This window comes from Vitis riparia, chromosome 17 (assembly GCF_004353265.1).
Source record: "Vitis riparia cultivar Riparia Gloire de Montpellier isolate 1030 chromosome 17, EGFV_Vit.rip_1.0, whole genome shotgun sequence".
NCBI classification, from domain to species: domain Eukaryota; kingdom Viridiplantae; phylum Streptophyta; class Magnoliopsida; order Vitales; family Vitaceae; genus Vitis; species Vitis riparia.
The window spans coordinates 19,661,682-19,679,687 of record NC_048447.1 but is presented as its reverse complement, the minus strand read 5'-3'; the positions used below and the strand labels follow the sequence as shown (position 1 = coordinate 19,679,687).

General features: G+C 35.3%; 1 protein-coding gene across 2 annotated transcripts; it reads left to right on the top strand.

The window, feature by feature from the left end:
• The first annotated feature begins 2,370 nt into the window (after positions 1–2,370).
• On the top strand, positions 2,371–17,936 carry LOC117903945. Of its 2 annotated transcripts, XM_034816459.1 has the most exons (28): positions 2,371–2,532; positions 2,666–2,870; positions 2,971–3,089; positions 3,213–3,329; positions 3,434–3,580; positions 3,735–4,130; positions 4,224–4,381; positions 8,018–8,139; positions 8,248–8,339; positions 8,570–8,816; positions 8,922–8,985; positions 10,152–10,300; positions 10,422–10,492; positions 10,583–10,756; positions 10,872–10,943; positions 11,168–11,269; positions 11,351–11,440; positions 11,809–11,884; positions 11,972–12,065; positions 12,172–12,241; positions 12,324–12,503; positions 15,928–16,050; positions 16,157–16,240; positions 16,317–16,501; positions 16,593–16,731; positions 16,830–16,889; positions 17,099–17,203; positions 17,306–17,936. In XM_034816459.1, the coding sequence occupies exons 1-28, from the start codon at positions 2,437–2,439 to the stop codon at positions 17,417–17,419; spliced, it is 3,651 nt and encodes a 1,216-aa protein (XP_034672350.1). In that variant the 5' UTR covers positions 2,371–2,436; the 3' UTR covers positions 17,420–17,936. The 2 variants fall into 2 exon arrangements, with proteins under 2 accessions (XP_034672350.1, XP_034672349.1); XM_034816458.1 differs by having other exon boundaries at positions 3,735–4,381.
• Positions 17,937–18,006: the final 70 nt, after the last annotated feature.

The window sequence follows — 18,006 nt, the reverse complement described above, 5'->3', positions numbered from 1 at the left end:
AATTGGATTTTTATTTGTTGTTGTTGCATAATAAAACATATGGTATAAAAGGTATATTTTATCGGAAGCATTGAAAAATTTTTGACACTATCCCTCCTTGGTTCAAGAGGATTTAAGCAGATAACCAAAAATGAATATGTGTGGATTTGCAATTTTTATGTTCGTGTCGAAAAAAAAAAAAACATATGATAAAAAAGATGTATTTTATTGAATGTATCATCTTTTATGTGTAAAAGTGATGACTAGTTTGAGAAAGATCGGAACGGCTAATCAACTTATAATTAATTTTAGTAATAAGCCTACTAAGGGGGCAGTAATAATAATAATATTAATGTTATGTTTGGTTCTCATAAAATTTGAGAGAAAATGTAAAGGAAAAAAAATAGAGAGGAAAAGTAAAAAGAAAAAAAAAAAGTGAATGAAAATAAAAAATAAAGTTAAAGATGATAAATTATTTTTATTTGCTACTTCAAACTCATTTTATTTATTTTAACTCATCAATATAAATATTAAATAATTTTAAAATGTATAAATTTCTAACTAATTTTAATTATATTTAATTTTCGTTAGAATATTTTATAGGACAATCAAACATGAGAAAATAATTTTTTTTAACATTTTTTTATTTCTTTTGTACTTTTCGATAACCAAACATAACCTAAGGGAAATAAGTAAATTAAATTTAGTATTCTACTAGTTAAAACACCATAACTAGGTTTTAAAGGAGATTAGCTAATTCAAAGCTTTTCAATGACAACCACGACCAACCAAAATGGCACATGAAGGTTCGATTAGAATGTTATGAACAATATTCAAAGTATATGAAATATTTATGAATACTTTAGTGTTATCAAGGGACCTTTTTAGCAACCTATCTTCCCATGTTGGGTTATCCTTTAATCAATACTACAATGAGATAAAAAAAAAATCATTTATGGAAAGCAATTCGGTTAATGGAAATAAAATAAAAAGAATTGAATCTCATCTTTATACTATGTTTGGATATGAATAACCAAAAAAGAAATATTCTGATGTACAAAATCTTACCAAAAAAAACTCATGGGTATATTTGAAAATTGTTTTTTAAAAATAATTTTTAATTTAGAAAATACATATGGTAAAACCTTCAACGTTTGTTTTAATTGTTATGAAATAATTTAGGGTATGTTTAGTAATTGTTTTTTTTTTTAACAATTTCCGTTCTACAAAACAAAAAAATAAGAAAACATGTTTGATAATCAAATATGGTGTTTTCGAATAATATTTTTTAATTGTTTTAACTTGTTTTAAAAAATAATTATACAAATATGTAGAATGATTAAAAATGAAACATTAGATATAAAAATTATTATTTTTAAATATATTAAAAAATAGGTTAAAAATGTTTTAAATTTTAAAACAAATTTTTTGCTATATAGTTCTTAAAAACTATTTTAAAAAACAATTACCAAATAAGATTGAGATATTTTTTAAATAATATTTTTTTTAAAGTATCATAAGCGACAATTGAAAATAGAAAAAATATTTTCAAATAATTACACCATAAAAAACAATATATTCCAAAAATAATTACACCATAAAAAACAATATATTCCAATGGCACACATATTTCCATTTTAATATAAACAAAAATCTAATACATAAAAAGAAACCCATCATATCTTATAGATCTAAGGGTTTATAATGTAGGAAAAATTTCAAAACTTGTAAGAAGTAAGAAAAAGGTCAAATTTGTCATAAAAATTGATGGGCCAAAGGACAGTTGCAATTATAATTATAAATGACCAAAGGGCAAAATAATGAAAATTTGAAAATTGTGCAATTATAGGAGCCCAAAAAATCAAAACAATGAAATAAATGACAAAATTAAATTGTTTTTTTCTTTTGTTTTAGTGAACTCAAAGAAGGAAAGAAAATGAGAAAAATAAGGAAATAAAGAAAAAGGAAAAAATAAAAAATTGTATGAGTTTCTATAGTTAATTAATATTGTAAATAAATAATTTAAAAATAAATAAATATTAAAAAATAGGAAATTTTCAAAATATCTAACCTGTGATAAAAATAGGAAAAAAATACAATGGAATCTCCTTATTAAAAAGGAATAAAATTCAATTTTATTTTTCCTTCCTTTTTATTTTATTTTTATTTTTTATATCCTTCCTTTGTGTCTATAATCATCTCTTAAGTTATCCCAATCATACAATGGAAGATGATAACTCCATATCCAAACACGCCCAAATATCACGGAGCGATGTGCCTTTATATAAACAAAAATAAAATAAAACTTTCACCACCCACCCGATGCATAAAAATCATTAAAAAAAAAAAAGAAAAAGAAAAAGAAAAAATAATTGCATATATCTCCTCTTTTTTTCTCTCTTTCTCTCGCTAGTCTCGAACGGAGAAAGGAGAAACGAGAGAACCTAAACCGGAGACATGGTGTCCACGCGACGGAGTGGATCTCTCTCCGGCAACACTAACAAGCGATCTTCACCTTCGGAGGACAAGCCTCCCTCGCCCAAGCGTCAAAAGGTCTCAAAACGCCTCAATGAAAACCTCTGTTTTTATTTTATTTTACTTTATTTTTTGGGGTTCTTTTGAGGGTTGTGAGGTTAATTTTGATTGATTTTTTGTGTCCTAAATCATTGATTTTTGTGAATACCAGGTTGACAACAGTGGTGCTGCTTCAGAGAAGGCGGCGCCGGCGGTGGATAATTCGAAGGAATTCTGTGCGACAGCATCAGGGGCTGATCCCGTGGAATGTGGTTCCGGAGATCCTCCCATTTCCGGCGGTGCCTCTGGGGAAGCGGTGAATTCTGGGAAGGACGAGGCGGCTTTGGCGGCTCCGGTCTCGGCTCCGATCGCTGAGGGTTGTTGTTTGTCTTGCTGTTGTTCTCTTTGCATGTTCAAATCTGTCGATTGTGGGTTGGGTGAGTTTGAATTTTTTGAGTTTTTGGTTTTGGTTTGAAGGGACTTCGCCGATTGTGGTGGATAAGCCGAGGAGTTCTTTTTCGTCCTGGAGTGTTTATCAGAAGCAGAACTACGAGACTTCGATGCCCTGGTGTAAGCTTCTTTCGCAATTTTCACAGGTATATAATAATTAGGTCGTGAACTTTTATTTTTTTATTTTTAATATCGTTTCATATCTGATGGTTAAAAGTAGTGGAATCCACATTTTCGATTTCAAATTAAATGTATTTTGTCTACTGCAGAACCCTAATGTTTCCATTGGTGTTATCAATTTCACCATTGGGTCAAGTCGACATTGTAATTTTCCCTTGAAGGATCAAACTATTAGTCCAATTTTGTGCAAGATTAAGCATAGTCAGGTATTGTCTTGGCATAAAGCACACTACAACTGTGAAAAGGGGTGGATTTTTGGTTTTTGCATTTGTAGAGTTGAATTCTGCTTATTGTTTATGGATATGATCAGCGTGAAGGCAGTGCTGTAGCAGTGCTAGAGAGTTCGGGTAGTAAGGGTTCGGTGCAGGTTAATGGGACTTTCATCAAGAGGGGTACCAGCTGTGTCCTTAACTCAGGGGATGAGGTGGTCTTTGGTTTGCTGGGGAACCATGCTTATGTATCCTTTCCTTTAGTTTGAAGATGGTTTTTCCAATTGGCTTTTTTGTTTGTTGGATTTTATTGATTGTTTATCCTTCTTTATACTTTGCTTTATTCATATAACTTTATGTCATATGGTCTTTTTTTTTTCCCTTAATTTTTCTTTGTTATAGATTTTCCAGCAACTTGTGACTGAGGTTGCTATTAAGGCACCTTCTTCAGGTGCTACGGGTGCTGAGGTTCAGAGTAGTGTGGGAAAATATCTGCACGTCGAAAGGAGGTCAGGGGATCCTTCAGCTGTTGCTGGGGCATCCATATTGGCATCTCTTTCAAGCCTGAGGCAAGATTTATCGCGTTGGAAGTCTCCGCCTCTCACCACTGGCAAAACCCAGCAAGGGACTGAACTGCCTCCTCATCCTATTATTCATGATAGTCCGGAGGTGGAGTTCAATGGTCTGGAAGGGAATTCGACTGCAAATGGTGGGAGTGATAAAGCTGCTGACGTTGGAGCAGTCAGCAAGAACCTTTCTCTCGACTGCAACCAGGACTCTGGTGCAGAGGCAGGCAATGTAAAATTCTCTGGGGTGAATGATTTGGTCTTGAAGATGTTTGCTCAATCAACTAGTTGTAACCTGGAATTGAGCAAAAGTATCTTTAAACAGGTATTGGAAGAAAGAAACGAGTGGACAAGGGATTCGCTGCCTGCATCCACATCAGGTATGTCTCTGCGGTGTGCAGTATTCAAAGAAGACATTCACGCAGGAATTCTTGATGGCAAAGAGATACAAGTTTCATTTGATGATTTCCCATATTATTTAAGGTATGTGTCTTTACTGTGCGTTGTGTTTATTATCACGAAGTCTATAAGTACTGTCCCATGTTGTCCATGAGTATCCTGTGTACTTTTCTAATTGACAAACATGCTGCATCAAATCCTTGAGGGTTTGCCAGTGGCGGAAGGAAAAAGGTACTAGAACTCCTTGTTTTGTATACTAGGCCCCCAATAGTGGCCAACATTCTAGGTCAAAGTCTTTAAAAAAGAAACACTAGGCTAAAATCTTAATTCCCTCTTGCGTAATTCTAAGAATCTGGTAGGGAAAGAGATTTACCTATACAAAAATAGGAGTTAAAGTGAATATGTATTGAAGAAAGAAACTAAAGGGTTTGAGACATATTGATCATGCTTAAGTGCTAGCAAATAGATTAAAGAAGGTTGTGGATAAGGTGGTGTCTTGTTCCTAGAATGCTTTTGTGGAGGGGAGAATTTTATTTATTTATTTATTTTATAACCAAGGAACCTTCCATGGCCATGACTTTAGGACTTTCCATGGGGACCTAAACATTGAAGTGCTGACCGCCCCACAACAACAAACACTAGGTAAATTAAGGGTATCATTAGAGATAAGATTCGAACCCAAGACCATGTTCCACTTGTTGAGACCACACTTCCCGTTGTTCGCCTTGATCAACTGGGCTACTCTGGTGGGTGAGGGAAGACAAATTTTAGATGCATCTTTGATTGCTAAAGAGCTATTGACTCTTTGTTGAAGAACAATGCCTTTGGTCTAATTTGCAAGCTGAATATTGAGAAGACTTATGATCATGTCAATTGGAATTTCTTATTGTTGATTCTTAATAAAATGGGTTTTGGAGAAAAGTGGATTAGGTGGATCAAATGGTGTATTTCAATTGTGAACTTACCAATCTTTGTTAACGGTTCTTCGTCAGGATTCTTTTGAAGCTCTTAGGGCTTAAGGTAGGTGGACTCCTCTTCGTACTTATTTATGATTGTCATGGAAGCCCTTAGTTGCTTACTAAAGAGGGCTAAGATCTGTGGTTTCTTGTCAGGATGAAATGTGAGAGGTATAGGTGGGGAGGGGGTAGAAGTTTCACATTTGTTATTTGATGATGATACTTTAGTTTTCTATGAGCCGTCGGAGGATCAATTAACATACTTGTGCTGGTTCCTTATGTGGTTTCAGACCATTTTTGGGTTTGAAAGTTAATTTGAATAAGAGCGAGCTAATTCCTATGGGAAGTGTGGAGAATATAGAAGAGTTGGCTCAAGAGTTTGGGTTCAAGGTCGGTGCCGTGCTGTCCCTTCTTCATTCTTGGGCCTTCCGTTGGGTGCCCCTTTTAAGTCTGTCTCAGTTTGGGATGGTGTAGAGGAGAAGTTTTGTAAAAGATTAGTCCTGTGAAAAAGATAATACATTTCCAAAGGAGGGAAACTTACCGTGATCCTTAGCACCCTTTCTAGCATGCGTGTCTATTTTATGTCTCTTTTTTGCATTTCGGGGACAATCAAGTTGAGGTTGGAGCAAATTCAAATGGACTTTCTCTGGGAAGGAGGGGCCCTAGAGTGAAAACTCGATATGGTAAAGTGGGTCATCATATGCTTAGACAAAAGAAAGGGAGGTTTGGGGGTGAGAAATTTGTTGTCCTTCAATAGAGCATTGCTTCACAAATGGAGTTGACGTTATGTAGAGGAAAGGAGGGCCTTTTGGCAAAAAGTAATCAATGGTAAATATGGGGATGATGATGATGAGTGGCGATCCCGTGAAGTAAGAGATGGGTACATTTTGGGTAGTAGAGTTGCTTAATCAGTGTGTAATGGGAGGAGGGTGAGATTTTAGATGAACAAGTGGTACGGAGATGAACCACTAAGGATATCTTTTCCTTCTTTATTGCAAGGAGGCTTGGGTGGAGGAGGTTTGGTTTTCTTTTTTTGATGACGGTTGTTGGGCGCCCCGCTTCTTTAGGCGGTTCAGTGATTGGGAGGTGGATATTGTAGAGTTGTTCCTATTAAGGTTGCAAGGGTGGAGGGTGTGCAGGGATAAGGAGGATAAATTGGTGTGGACAGGGGCAAAGAACATAAAATTTTCTGTCATAGCCTTGTACAAAGAATTGGAGCCGAGAAGACAAGTGGATTCTGCAACAAGCGTTATTTGGAATTCTTGGGTATCGCCCAAGGTGGGCGTCACATGGGAGGCCATGTGGAATAAAGTTTTAACTTTGGATCACATTTAGAGAAGAGGGTGGGCTATGATAAATAGATGTTTCCTTTGTTGCAAAGGGGAAGAATCAGTTGATTACATTCTCATCCATTGTGACAAGACAAGGGCTGTATGACACCTCCTATTTTCTCTTTTTGGTATGTCTTGGGTCCTACCCTCTTCAGTGAGAGAGATGCTCACAAGTTGGCATAGGTCTTTTGTGGGTAGGAAAAGGAGAAAGGTGTGGTGGGTTGCCCCTTTGTGCCTTTTTTGGAAAATTTGGAAGGAAAGGAATAGTAGGGCTTTCGAAATCAAGGAGCATTCTATTCATAGGATTAAATTTAATTTTTTGTGTAATCTTTGGGTGTGGTCCAATTTGTTTATAGCTCTCGATCCTTTTTCTATTGTAGATTTTGTCGGTTGGATAGGGTCTGGTTGAGGAGTGCCGTTTTTTGTTGTCATTCTTTGTTTTTTATTTTTTATTTTGGTGGCGTCTTAGGTGCCCGTTGTATACTTCCTGTGTACTTTGGGACCCTTTTCTGACGTTTCTTATACCAATATACCCTCTCTTTACCCATCAAAAAAAAAAAAAAAAGGGAAAAGGGAAAAAAATTTGCTGCTAAAGGGCACAAGTACTAGATGGTAAAGCAATTTTTGGGAATATGTTAAGGAAAACCCAAAGAGATTATATGATTCATGGGAACTTGTGTGTTTGTAAAATTATTTTAGTAGGTATAACATTGGTTCCTATGGAATTTTATTAGGAAGACAATATGTCCCATGGAACCAAACACATGTACAAACAAAATTACCGGTTGCAGATGAAACTGAGATTCTGTTTTTGTTTTTGCTTTCTAAAAACCATATTGTGAGACAGATAGTTGATTCCAAGCAACCGTAATTATTTTTTAGTCTTAAATGCAATATCTCATCATTGTGCTATATAACAATAAATCTCATTGCATGAGGCATTCTAAGTTTAAACCTACTTGTTATCTTATTGCGGTCTTTGTTTCTGTTTAAGTGCTACCATCCTACATTAATTTTGGTATCATATAGGTATCTCAGTCTAAAACCAAGCAATATTGCTAGGTCTCAGTTTACTCAATATTGAACTAAGATCTAACCGGAGGCTTCTTTGAATGGGCGTGTTGGAAAATTTTAGTTTTGTCAATGATGCCATTTTATCATGTGCTGCAGATACTTATGTTCTCATTCAATTTTTTAGGGTTTATTGAACCATGGACATTATGTCATGTTAGTTAGTTTTATCCATATGCATATGATATTCATCTGATTAAGTGATTATTTTACCTCGTTATGTGGTGGTTCCTATCAGGGGCACTTGTAGTTATTAATTTTATATGATCATTCTTTGACTCCTGAATTATATAATTCACTGTTTCTGTTTGTAGATGGCTCATAAGTTATCTATCGCTTTTGTTTTTGTTTTATTTTTACAGTGAAAATACGAAGAATGTTTTGATTGCTGCCTCATTTATACACCTGAAGCACAGAGAACATGCAAAATTTACATCAGAGCTTACTACTGTGAACCCAAGAATTTTGCTTTCTGGTCCAGCAGGTGTGTGGGTATTTATGTCTTACATATTTTTTATTTTGGAGGTTGTATTGGTTTACATTCAGAACGCTGAACAGCGATACATAATTTCTTGTTTTGAATTTTTTGTAGGGTCTGAAATATATCAGGAGATGTTGGCGAAGGCACTTGCTAATTACTTTGGAGCTAAATTGCTTATATTTGATAGCCATTCATTTTTGGGTGTAAGATATAGTACCCGAATTAGCTATTATTGGATTAGTATGTGCTCATATTTTCTAACATGTTGCATGCACTGAGATCTAGAGTCTTATTTCTTGTTATGTTCTGTTGAATTGTTATTATTATTCTGTCATGATTATTGTTGTCTCATTTCTATTATTGTACGACTACTTATATGAGTAACAAATGATCAAGACTAATTTGCTAGTTTTTAATTATAAATATCACACAGGGTTTATCTTCAAAGGAAGCAGAGCTGCTAAAAGATGGATCTAATGCAGAAAAATTCTGCAGCTGTACCAAACAAAGTTCTGGGTCCACTGAACTGGCTAAGAATATGGCTTCTTCAGCTGGTGAAGCAGATACACCCAACATTGCAAATGCACTGATTTCTTGTGAGCTGGAATCTCAACCAAAGCTGGAAAATGACACTGTACCCTCTTCTTCTGGGACAACTAAGAATCACTTGTTTAGAATAGGTATACCACTAAGAACTATGTTTCCTGTTCCCTTTTACGTTTTAGTACTTCTGGTTTTTCTTAGATTTTAGCTTAATGAAATGTCTCTAAATATGATGCATTCAGGTGACAGAGTCAGATTCATGGGTTCAGCTTCTGGTGGATCATATTCAGCAGTCTCTGCTTCAAGGTACAATTGATATTAAGTAATGAACATATCCTTTGCAGGACTGCTTTTAATGCTCATTTCATTGCACAGTTCACTTTCTGATGTTGTTCTCCTTTTTGATTGTTTATACCTTTTCTGGTTTAATCTGAGATTTATAGATATCCAGGTTGGCCAAGCATTTGACAGGATTAACTACTTCTGATATGTACTAATATATTGTGTTTCATTACTGACACTGATGCTAGAGTCTTAATGTTTAGTTGGATTGCACAATCTGAAATGTGACACATTTTCTTTGTAACACTTATATTTAGCTATTCTAAAACTTTTCTTGTTTCTTCTCTTGTTCAATTCTAACATTTGAATTATATAATGGAAATGAAAGTCCTTGAATACAAAACAATGGTGATAGCACAAATAAGATACTCAAGTAAGAGACCCCTGGTACTAAACTCTCACAAGGTTAATTACTACCTGAAGGTTTCTAAATATAAATGTAAAAGCTTTTTAAATATTTGTTCTTTGGCTTTGATAAAAATAAAAAATCCTCATAAGGGAACTTGTCAATCATTCCCAATCAGGGGATATAATTGACCCTACTCTCTTATATAATGTCAAAATGGTGTGGTTTTTATGTTTCTGGAAAGAACCTGGCATAGAAATGTTCCAATTTCTCGACTTGTTTTCCTCCTCTACCACCACCACCATATCAATAATCCTCTGGCCTATTAAAGATCATCCATGGTCATGAGCCAACTGATGAAAATTTTGGTGTTCTTGTACCCTTCATTTTTAAGCCCATCTCTAGCAATCTATTGATTTTTTTTTTTTGGCATAATTTTGACGATCTAGTTTGTCATTTCTTTTGCCTAAGTTTCTAATTTTCTCCAATCCTTTGCCTTAAATGCCACTAAATTCACAATGAAATTCGCTTCTTCATCCCTTTCCACATCTCAAATTCACACATTCAAGCACTACAAGATTATGATATGACACAGGCATTACTAAATCTAACCACGTTTCTTTGGGAAAATGCTCCTGCTAAGATACCATGATTATGAATTAGAATTTTTTAGAATCTTTGATTTGTTCTGAACCTGTCTTCTTCTTCTTGTTCTTTTTTTTATGCAATATGAAATCTCAGTTTGGTCATGCAGTTATTTATATTTTCTCAACTCAATATTTAGGGGCCCGACATTTGGAATCCGTGGAAAGGTTCTATTACCTTTTGAAGATAATCCTTTGTCAAAAATTGGTGTAAGATTTGACAAACTCATAACAGATGGGGTTGACCTTGGGGGTCTCTGTGAGCCGGGTTATGGATTCTTCTGCAATGGTAATGTTTACGTTGTCATTGACTTCTCCAGACTTTATATGTTGGGATTATACTATTTATTCTGTGATTTTATATCATATTATTAAGGTCTTTTTCTCCCTCCCTCCCTCCCTCTCTATAGTTAATGATCTTCGTTTGGAAAACACGGGTGTGGAAGATCTGGACAAGTTACTCATTAACACATTGTTTGAGGTATCTTATTTTTTAATTATCTTTTGATACTTCTATGCTTTATCAGCTTTTAGTTCGCTATGTATAAATATTATTCTTTGGTTTTATCAGGCTGTATACAGTGAGAGCAGAGACTCTCCTTTCATTTTGTTTATGAAAGATGCTGAGAAGTCTATTGTCGGAAATACAGAGTCATATTCAACGTTTAAAAGCAGACTCGAAAAACTTCCAGATAATGTCGTCATAATTGGTTCCCATACTCATACTGACAATCGCAAGGAAAAGGTATTTTTATTTGAATACCATTTCGTCCTATTACATACCTTTCTAAAAAGGATGAATTTTAGCATATTTTGAAAAATAAAAAATAAAAATTGAATACCATTTGTGCCTCTTGCAGTCACACCCTGGTGGTTTGCTCTTCACAAAATTCGGTAGCAACCAAACCGCTCTTCTTGACTTGGCTTTCCCGGTAATGTTTAGCTGTGCTTCTAAAAATTGTTTGGCCTTGTGAACATAGTGAAAATTTCTTCCCCTGTCAAGAGTGATGGGTATCTTTGTCCAACCATCAAATTGCAAGCGTTAATGTTCTTAGCTGCTCTTATTATTTTTAGATTCCATTCTGTATGACTGTGATCATGCCTGTAAAAGTTTGATCTGCAGAGACATGACATGTATGTTCTTTCGTTTACTCAGGATAGCTTTGGGAGACTGCATGACAGGGGGAAGGACGTTCCCAAGACAACAAAGCTTCTAACAAAGCTTTTCCCCAATAAAGTGACCATTCACATGCCACAGGTGTATATTGCAGATTCCAGATGATTTCTTACTGTTTTTTATTATCTACAATATATGATTGTACCTTTTCGACTATTGCAGGATGAGGCACTTCTTGCATGTTGGAAGCATCAATTGGACCGGGATTCTGAAACTCTTAAAATGAAGGGAAATTTGAATCATCTTCGCACTGTGAGTTTAATTTTTACTAAAAAAATTCTGAGCATTATGTATCATTTTTGCCTGTAACATTGTCTGACTCATTAATATTGATTGTACTTTCTTTATTGGACCTTCAATTTTTAACTATAATTTTAAATTCTATTTTTTTCCCTCTTAACTGAGTGTCATACCCACCAAAATTTGCAAACCTCATTGAGGAGCTTGTGTTTGTAACATGCGGCCGGGAGGCAGGTTCATTAGTTTTTCATCCCAGTCCTTGAAAGTTCCAAAGTTCCATGTTTCATTATTAAACATTTTTGTTTCAAGATGGATATATAAGGATATGACGGTTTGGAAATGGTTATTGTGATCATGGTTCATATTTTCATTGTATATAGGTTCTGACTCGGAGTGGGATGGAATGTGATGGACTTGAGAAATTGTGCATCAAGGACCAAACACTTACAAATGAAAGTATGTTTTATTTTGATAGATCTCAATGTCAATCCAGTTTGAATTCCCAAATGAAATGTAAAAATGATGTTTTGGAAAATATTGCAGGTGCGGAGAAGGTAGTTGGATGGGCTGTGAGCCATTATCTAATGTCAAATCCTGAAGCTGATGCTGATACAAGGCTGGTTTTGTCTAGTGAAAGGTGATTGATTCTCATTTCTTTCCATTTTTTAAAATTATTTTCTACTGAAAGATCAGTTATTGAATGGGATGTATGCTAATCTGATACCTTATCACAATACTGGCAGTATCCAGTATGGAATCGGAATTCTTCAGGCTATTCAGAATGAGTCTAAGAGCTTGAAGAAGTCACTCAAGGTAATTTTTGTACCTTCATGCAACTAATTTTTATCTTTAACAAGTTATATATTGATTAAAAGCAATTTATTTCCAATCTCAGGATGTTGTAACAGAAAATGAATTTGAGAAAAGGCTTCTAGCTGATGTTATTCCACCATCTGACATTGGGGTCACATTTGATGATATTGGGGCCCTGGAAAATGTCAAGGACACATTGAAGGAGTTGGTGATGCTTCCACTACAAAGGCCTGAACTTTTTTGCAAGGGGCAATTAACCAAGGTTTTCACATCTGTTCATTTTCAGCTTAGATGTGCTCCTTGTTCAAAGTATAATATGGATAATAATTGTTGGTCTACTTTTTTTGCTCTTTGGCTCCTTTGGCTTTAATGTTTGCATTATCTATTACTTGTGTGAAGGGAAGAGACCTATTGGGGTCCCACATTTTGTTGCATTTTTCAAAATTACTCAAATGACCCTCTTTTACCATTTTGATAAAAAATAGGAAATGAATATAATGATAAATACACATAATGGGCTTCAAGCTTTTATATAACTATTAACCTTTGTATTGTTACTTTCAAGCTTCAACTTCCATGTGTTAGATGCAAACTCAATCTCTTTCCAGTGTAACATCTATACTTAAAATTCAACTTTTCTTTCCCATGTGTTACATCTTTGTTCATAGTGCTTGTGCACGACTGTTATCTCATGTCAATTTCATTTAGCTGATGCATATTTCTTAACAAGAGCCTCCTTTTCATACTTTTCTTTTGAAGTGTTAGTTCCATTAGTGATCTAATAAAATGTTCTTCTGTTCTGATTTTCGAATGACTATCTGGTGTTATCCACTCTTCTATAACATTTCCTTCCTAATGACTTTGCTTTCATTGCCTAGATCATGTGTTAATTTATTTTATGTGTGTTTGATGTAGACAATCCTAGAATGATTGTCAAACAATCAAATAGGTTGGCTGAGTTTTTTATCATTTAGGGTTTTGTAGGTTTAAGGAGAGGATTAAAGAATAAAAATTATGGTAGCAGGAAAAAGTAATATAAAATATAAGGAAAGAAAGATAAGGAAAAAGAGATAGAAACCTTAGAATCTCATTAAGGCCTTGTAGGAATCTCATATAGAAGAAAATCAATGCAATCTCACCATCAAGAATTGCAAGGATGCAAAAAAAAAATTTAATATTGTTAATCATTGATATTTAATCTCGTTTTACATTAATTTTCCGTATTTATAAGCTCTAGAAAACATTATAATTTGTATAAAACTATGAAAAAGTAACCGATCCTATGTAGTAATTCTTTAGAACTTTTATTCCTTTCTTAAAACTATTAATTCACCATCTTGATAATTGTCGGATTGAAGCTGGAGAAGGTTCAAAGAGATTTCCTTTGGGAAGGAGGAGCCTTAGAGAATAAACTGCACCTAGTGAAGTGGTTGACTATCTGTAAGGCCAGGTGGAAAGGAGGATTAGGTGTTAGATCTCTCTCTTTGCTAAATAAAACCCTTCTTTGCAAATGGTGTTGGTGTTTTCCTTGCGAAAGGGAAATGCTCTGGAAGAAGGTCATAAGTGGGAAATATGGGGAGGAAGAAGGGGGTTACCGTTCGTGTGAGGTGAGAGACTCTTATGGGGTTGGATTATGGAAAGTTATAGGAAAGGAGTGGGATCTTTTTAACACAAGAGTCTTCTTTGCAATGGGAAATTGGAGTAGAGTGAAGTTTTCGAAAGATAGATGGTGTAGTGAGGAGCCTTTAAATGTGACATTTCCATCCTTGTTTGCCTTAAATGAATAGAAAGAGGCATGGGTAATAGATTTATGGGAGTAAATGGGGGAAGGAGGAGACTGAAACTTCTGTTTTGCAAGGAATCTGAATGATTGAGAGTTGGATATCATAGAGTATTTCTTGTTAAAACTCTTAAGGATAGTTAGTGAATGGGGAGGATGAAGATAAAGTAGTTTGGAAGGACGATAGCAAATGGAAGTTCTTTGTAAAAGCCCTTTATTCCTTTTTAGAGTCAAATTGTGTCATCCATTTTCTAATTAAGGTTGTTTTCTAGGCCAGCTGGGTTCTTTTTGGCCTTTTTGGTGGTGGGTGTATAGGTATTGTATACCTTGAGTCGCTTTTTTGGCGTCTCTTTTTATATGAAAATTTTCTTTACCTATCAAAAAAAAAAAAAAATTGTCATCCCTTTCTTGTCAAGGTCCAAGGATAATTTAGAACTCCTAGATTCCTTCTAAGGCGAGTTTTTTCACTTGGGAAGCTTGTTGGGGTAAGGTGTTGACTTTGGACCAATTTCAAAGAAGAGGTAGGTCGTTAGTCAATAGGTGTGCTTTGTGTAAAGAGGAGGCAAAATCCATTGATCACATTCTTCTTCATTATGATAAGGCTAGGGTTTTATGATGGTATTTGCTTTATTCGATATTCCATGGGTTATTTCTGCCTTGGTTAGGGAGACTCTCCTAGGGTGATATGACTCTTTTGTAGGTAGAAGACGAAAGAAGGCTTGGAGAGTTGCTTACTTATGCATTTTTTGGACTATTTAGAAGGAAAGAAACTGAAGATTGTTTGAAAATGAGGAGTTATCAAATTAAAGACTCAAAAGCACTTAACAATCTATTTTTGTGATTAAAGTGTACATAGATGGAGGCACTATGCCTCTACTTGATTCGTAGATTGGTTGAGTTCTTGTTGAGGGAGGAAGTAGTTTTTTGTTTCTCCTTTTTTTGTTTTGCCTCTTGGTGCTCATTGTATACTCTCATTTGCCTGTTGTGCTTTTTAATACATTCTCTTATTTATCACAAAAAAAGGGAAATCAGAAACTTCATTTTTAGAATTAGAAACTTACTTTATTCCTTTTTTTTATTTTTTTATTTTTTTGATAAGGAAATGAAATAAATATATTGAAAATTCTAAGGGCACACCAAAGTACACAAGTAGTATACAAAGGAAACCTAAAAAGCAAAACAAAAAAGAAAGTGCAACAAAAAACCAACCGTCCCTTCAATGAGATCCTAACCAGTTTATGAAATTTAACATGGTTAGGGAGCCACCATTTATATACATCCTAACCTACAAAAAAAGATTACAAATAAAAGAGAACTTTAGCATAAGATCTGACATTTCTTTGCTTTCAAAAGATCTCTGGTTCCTCTTCTTCCATGATGTCCAAAATATACATGAGGGATAACCTTCTAAACTTTCTTCTGTTATTTACCCATGAAGGAACCGTGCTACCCTAACAAAGTTTCTTTTACCAAACATGGTATCACCTATGCAACACCAAACAAAGAGAAAATCAAATTCCATAATCCTCAAGTTTGGGGACAATGTAGGAGAATGTGGTCTATTGACTCTTCTTCTTCCATAAAATAGAAAGTTAACATTTTTATTTTTATTTTTTATCTTTTATTTTTTTTAAGGAGAATTCTAAAACTTTCTGAATTCTAACCCCCACCCCCCATCTTACTTTGAAGTGTGACTCATCCCCATCAGTGGCTTTTTGCACAAAGTAATTATGCATGGTCCAAAACTTTTTGATTTTTCTGTGTATGTGCTTGGGTTAGATTATGGTGTTTATTTCTAAATCTCCCAGTTCATCAGGCTGAACAGAGCACTTCAAATACCTATCAGCTATTGATCTTTGTAATTGTGTTCTAAGGAACAATCTTAGTGTAATTGTTCCATTTGCAGCCTTGCAAGGGCATACTTCTATTTGGCCCCCCTGGAACAGGCAAGACAATGCTTGCTAAGGCTGTTGCTACTGAAGCTGGTGCAAACTTCATCAATATTTCAATGTCAAGCATCACATCTAAGGTTATCATTGATAAGAAGCTTCTTTTTTCTATCCCTTGATCACTATAGTGGGTTGTTTTTTTTTTTTTTTTTTTTCTCAGTTTGTTTCTCATCTTTCTTGTTGCAGTGGTTTGGAGAGGGCGAGAAGTATGTGAAGGCCGTTTTCTCACTTGCCAGTAAAATTGCTCCTAGTGTTGTATTTGTGGATGAAGTGAGCTTCATATGACTCTTTTTGTTTATATATTGCTTCCTCTCTGCTTGCTATATTCTTCTTTGTTTGGTCTTAGGTTGATAGCATGCTGGGCCGGAGGGAGAATCCAGGGGAACATGAGGCCATGCGTAAGATGAAAAACGAATTTATGGTCAACTGGGATGGCTTGCGCACAAAAGATACCGAAAGGGTTCTGGTGCTTGCAGCCACAAATAGACCTTTTGACCTTGATGAGGCTGTTATTAGAAGGTTGCCGCGTAGGTAAGGCATCACTGAGCCATTTTATTGGACTATCCTACTTTATTTCCACTGACTGGGACTTAGTTCTTCTGTAATGGTTCATCTTTCACAGGTTGATGGTGAATTTGCCAGATGCTCCAAATAGAGCAAAGATTCTAAAAGTGATACTGGCAAAAGAGGACTTGTCTCCTGATGTTGATTTGGATGCAGTTGCAAGTATGACTGATGGATATTCTGGAAGTGACCTTAAGGTTTTCTTTGCTTCCCTATTTTCTGGAATTTATGATTATAATTCAATATGCAGTGTGGGGCTTTGCTTTTTAACTTTAGTCGCTTCTCTGTGTTGCAGAATCTTTGTGTAACTGCTGCACATCGTCCGATCAGAGAGATACTGGAAAAAGAAAAAAAGGTGTCTAAAATTTGATGAATGGGCAGCTCTATCAATAATTAAAATAGAAAAAGAGAACTATGCAGTTGATTAATATGGAGATGGGACCCATTATCAACTTGATTCTTACTAAACATTGTTTTCACTATTGCGTTTTCCAAGTCGGTTGAGCCCATTCAATTATGAGTTAAAAGTATTGAACTTACGATAATGTATTGAACTCATGACAGGAACGAGCTACAGCACAAGCTGAGGGCAGACCTCCTCCAGCTTTGAGTGGGAGTGCTGATATTCGACCTCTAAACATAGATGACTTCAAATATGCTCATGAACGGGTAAAAAACTAATTTTAGAAAAATGGGTTGTCTTTCTTTTTTAATATTGTTCAAAAACAACATTCACCTCTACAATCTTTTCTTCTTCTTGCCTGGAAATAGGTTTGCGCTAGCGTTTCATCCGAGTCAGTAAACATGACTGAGCTAATACAATGGAATGAACTCTATGGAGAAGGGGGTTCTAGAAGAAAGAAGGCTCTCAGCTACTTCATGTGAAAGCTTCCCCATTGTACAAATGGTTCTCTTTTCTTCCTCAATTCTCTACTCCTCATAGAGCCCCAAGCAGAAGTAATGTTGCCACCACCCCGCTCTTTGGGCTCACCGGGGAGCCATTTTGTCTGTAATATTAAGTATAGTTCTTCTTCTTCTAAATGTTGTATTTAAGTTAGCGTGGGATGGTCGGTATAAGGGGAGCGGGGCCTTCCAAAGAAAGTCAAGAGTTTGGCATGGCTTCACCGCTTTTGTTTTGTTTTGTTTCCCATCCCCTTGTTGAGCCTGTGCTTTAAAATCTAAATTATCAATAGGAAAAAGATGAGGAATAATTCAAAGACACTGTGCATAATTCTATTTACCCTTTGATGTTTGTTGGCTTTAGGAGTCTGGGACACTATTCAGTACGCAGTTATCCAAAACTCAGGGCCTAATGGACCCAACTCTATAATCTGGAATCTGGGTTTCGATTTGTAATTCCTGTAGAGAGCCCATGGAGATCTGCAGTTTTTGTTTTTTTTTTTCCCTCTTTTCTTTTGGTCTTTTGTCATGGGCAGAGAAGCGGTGGAAACAAACATCCACTCCTAGTTTTA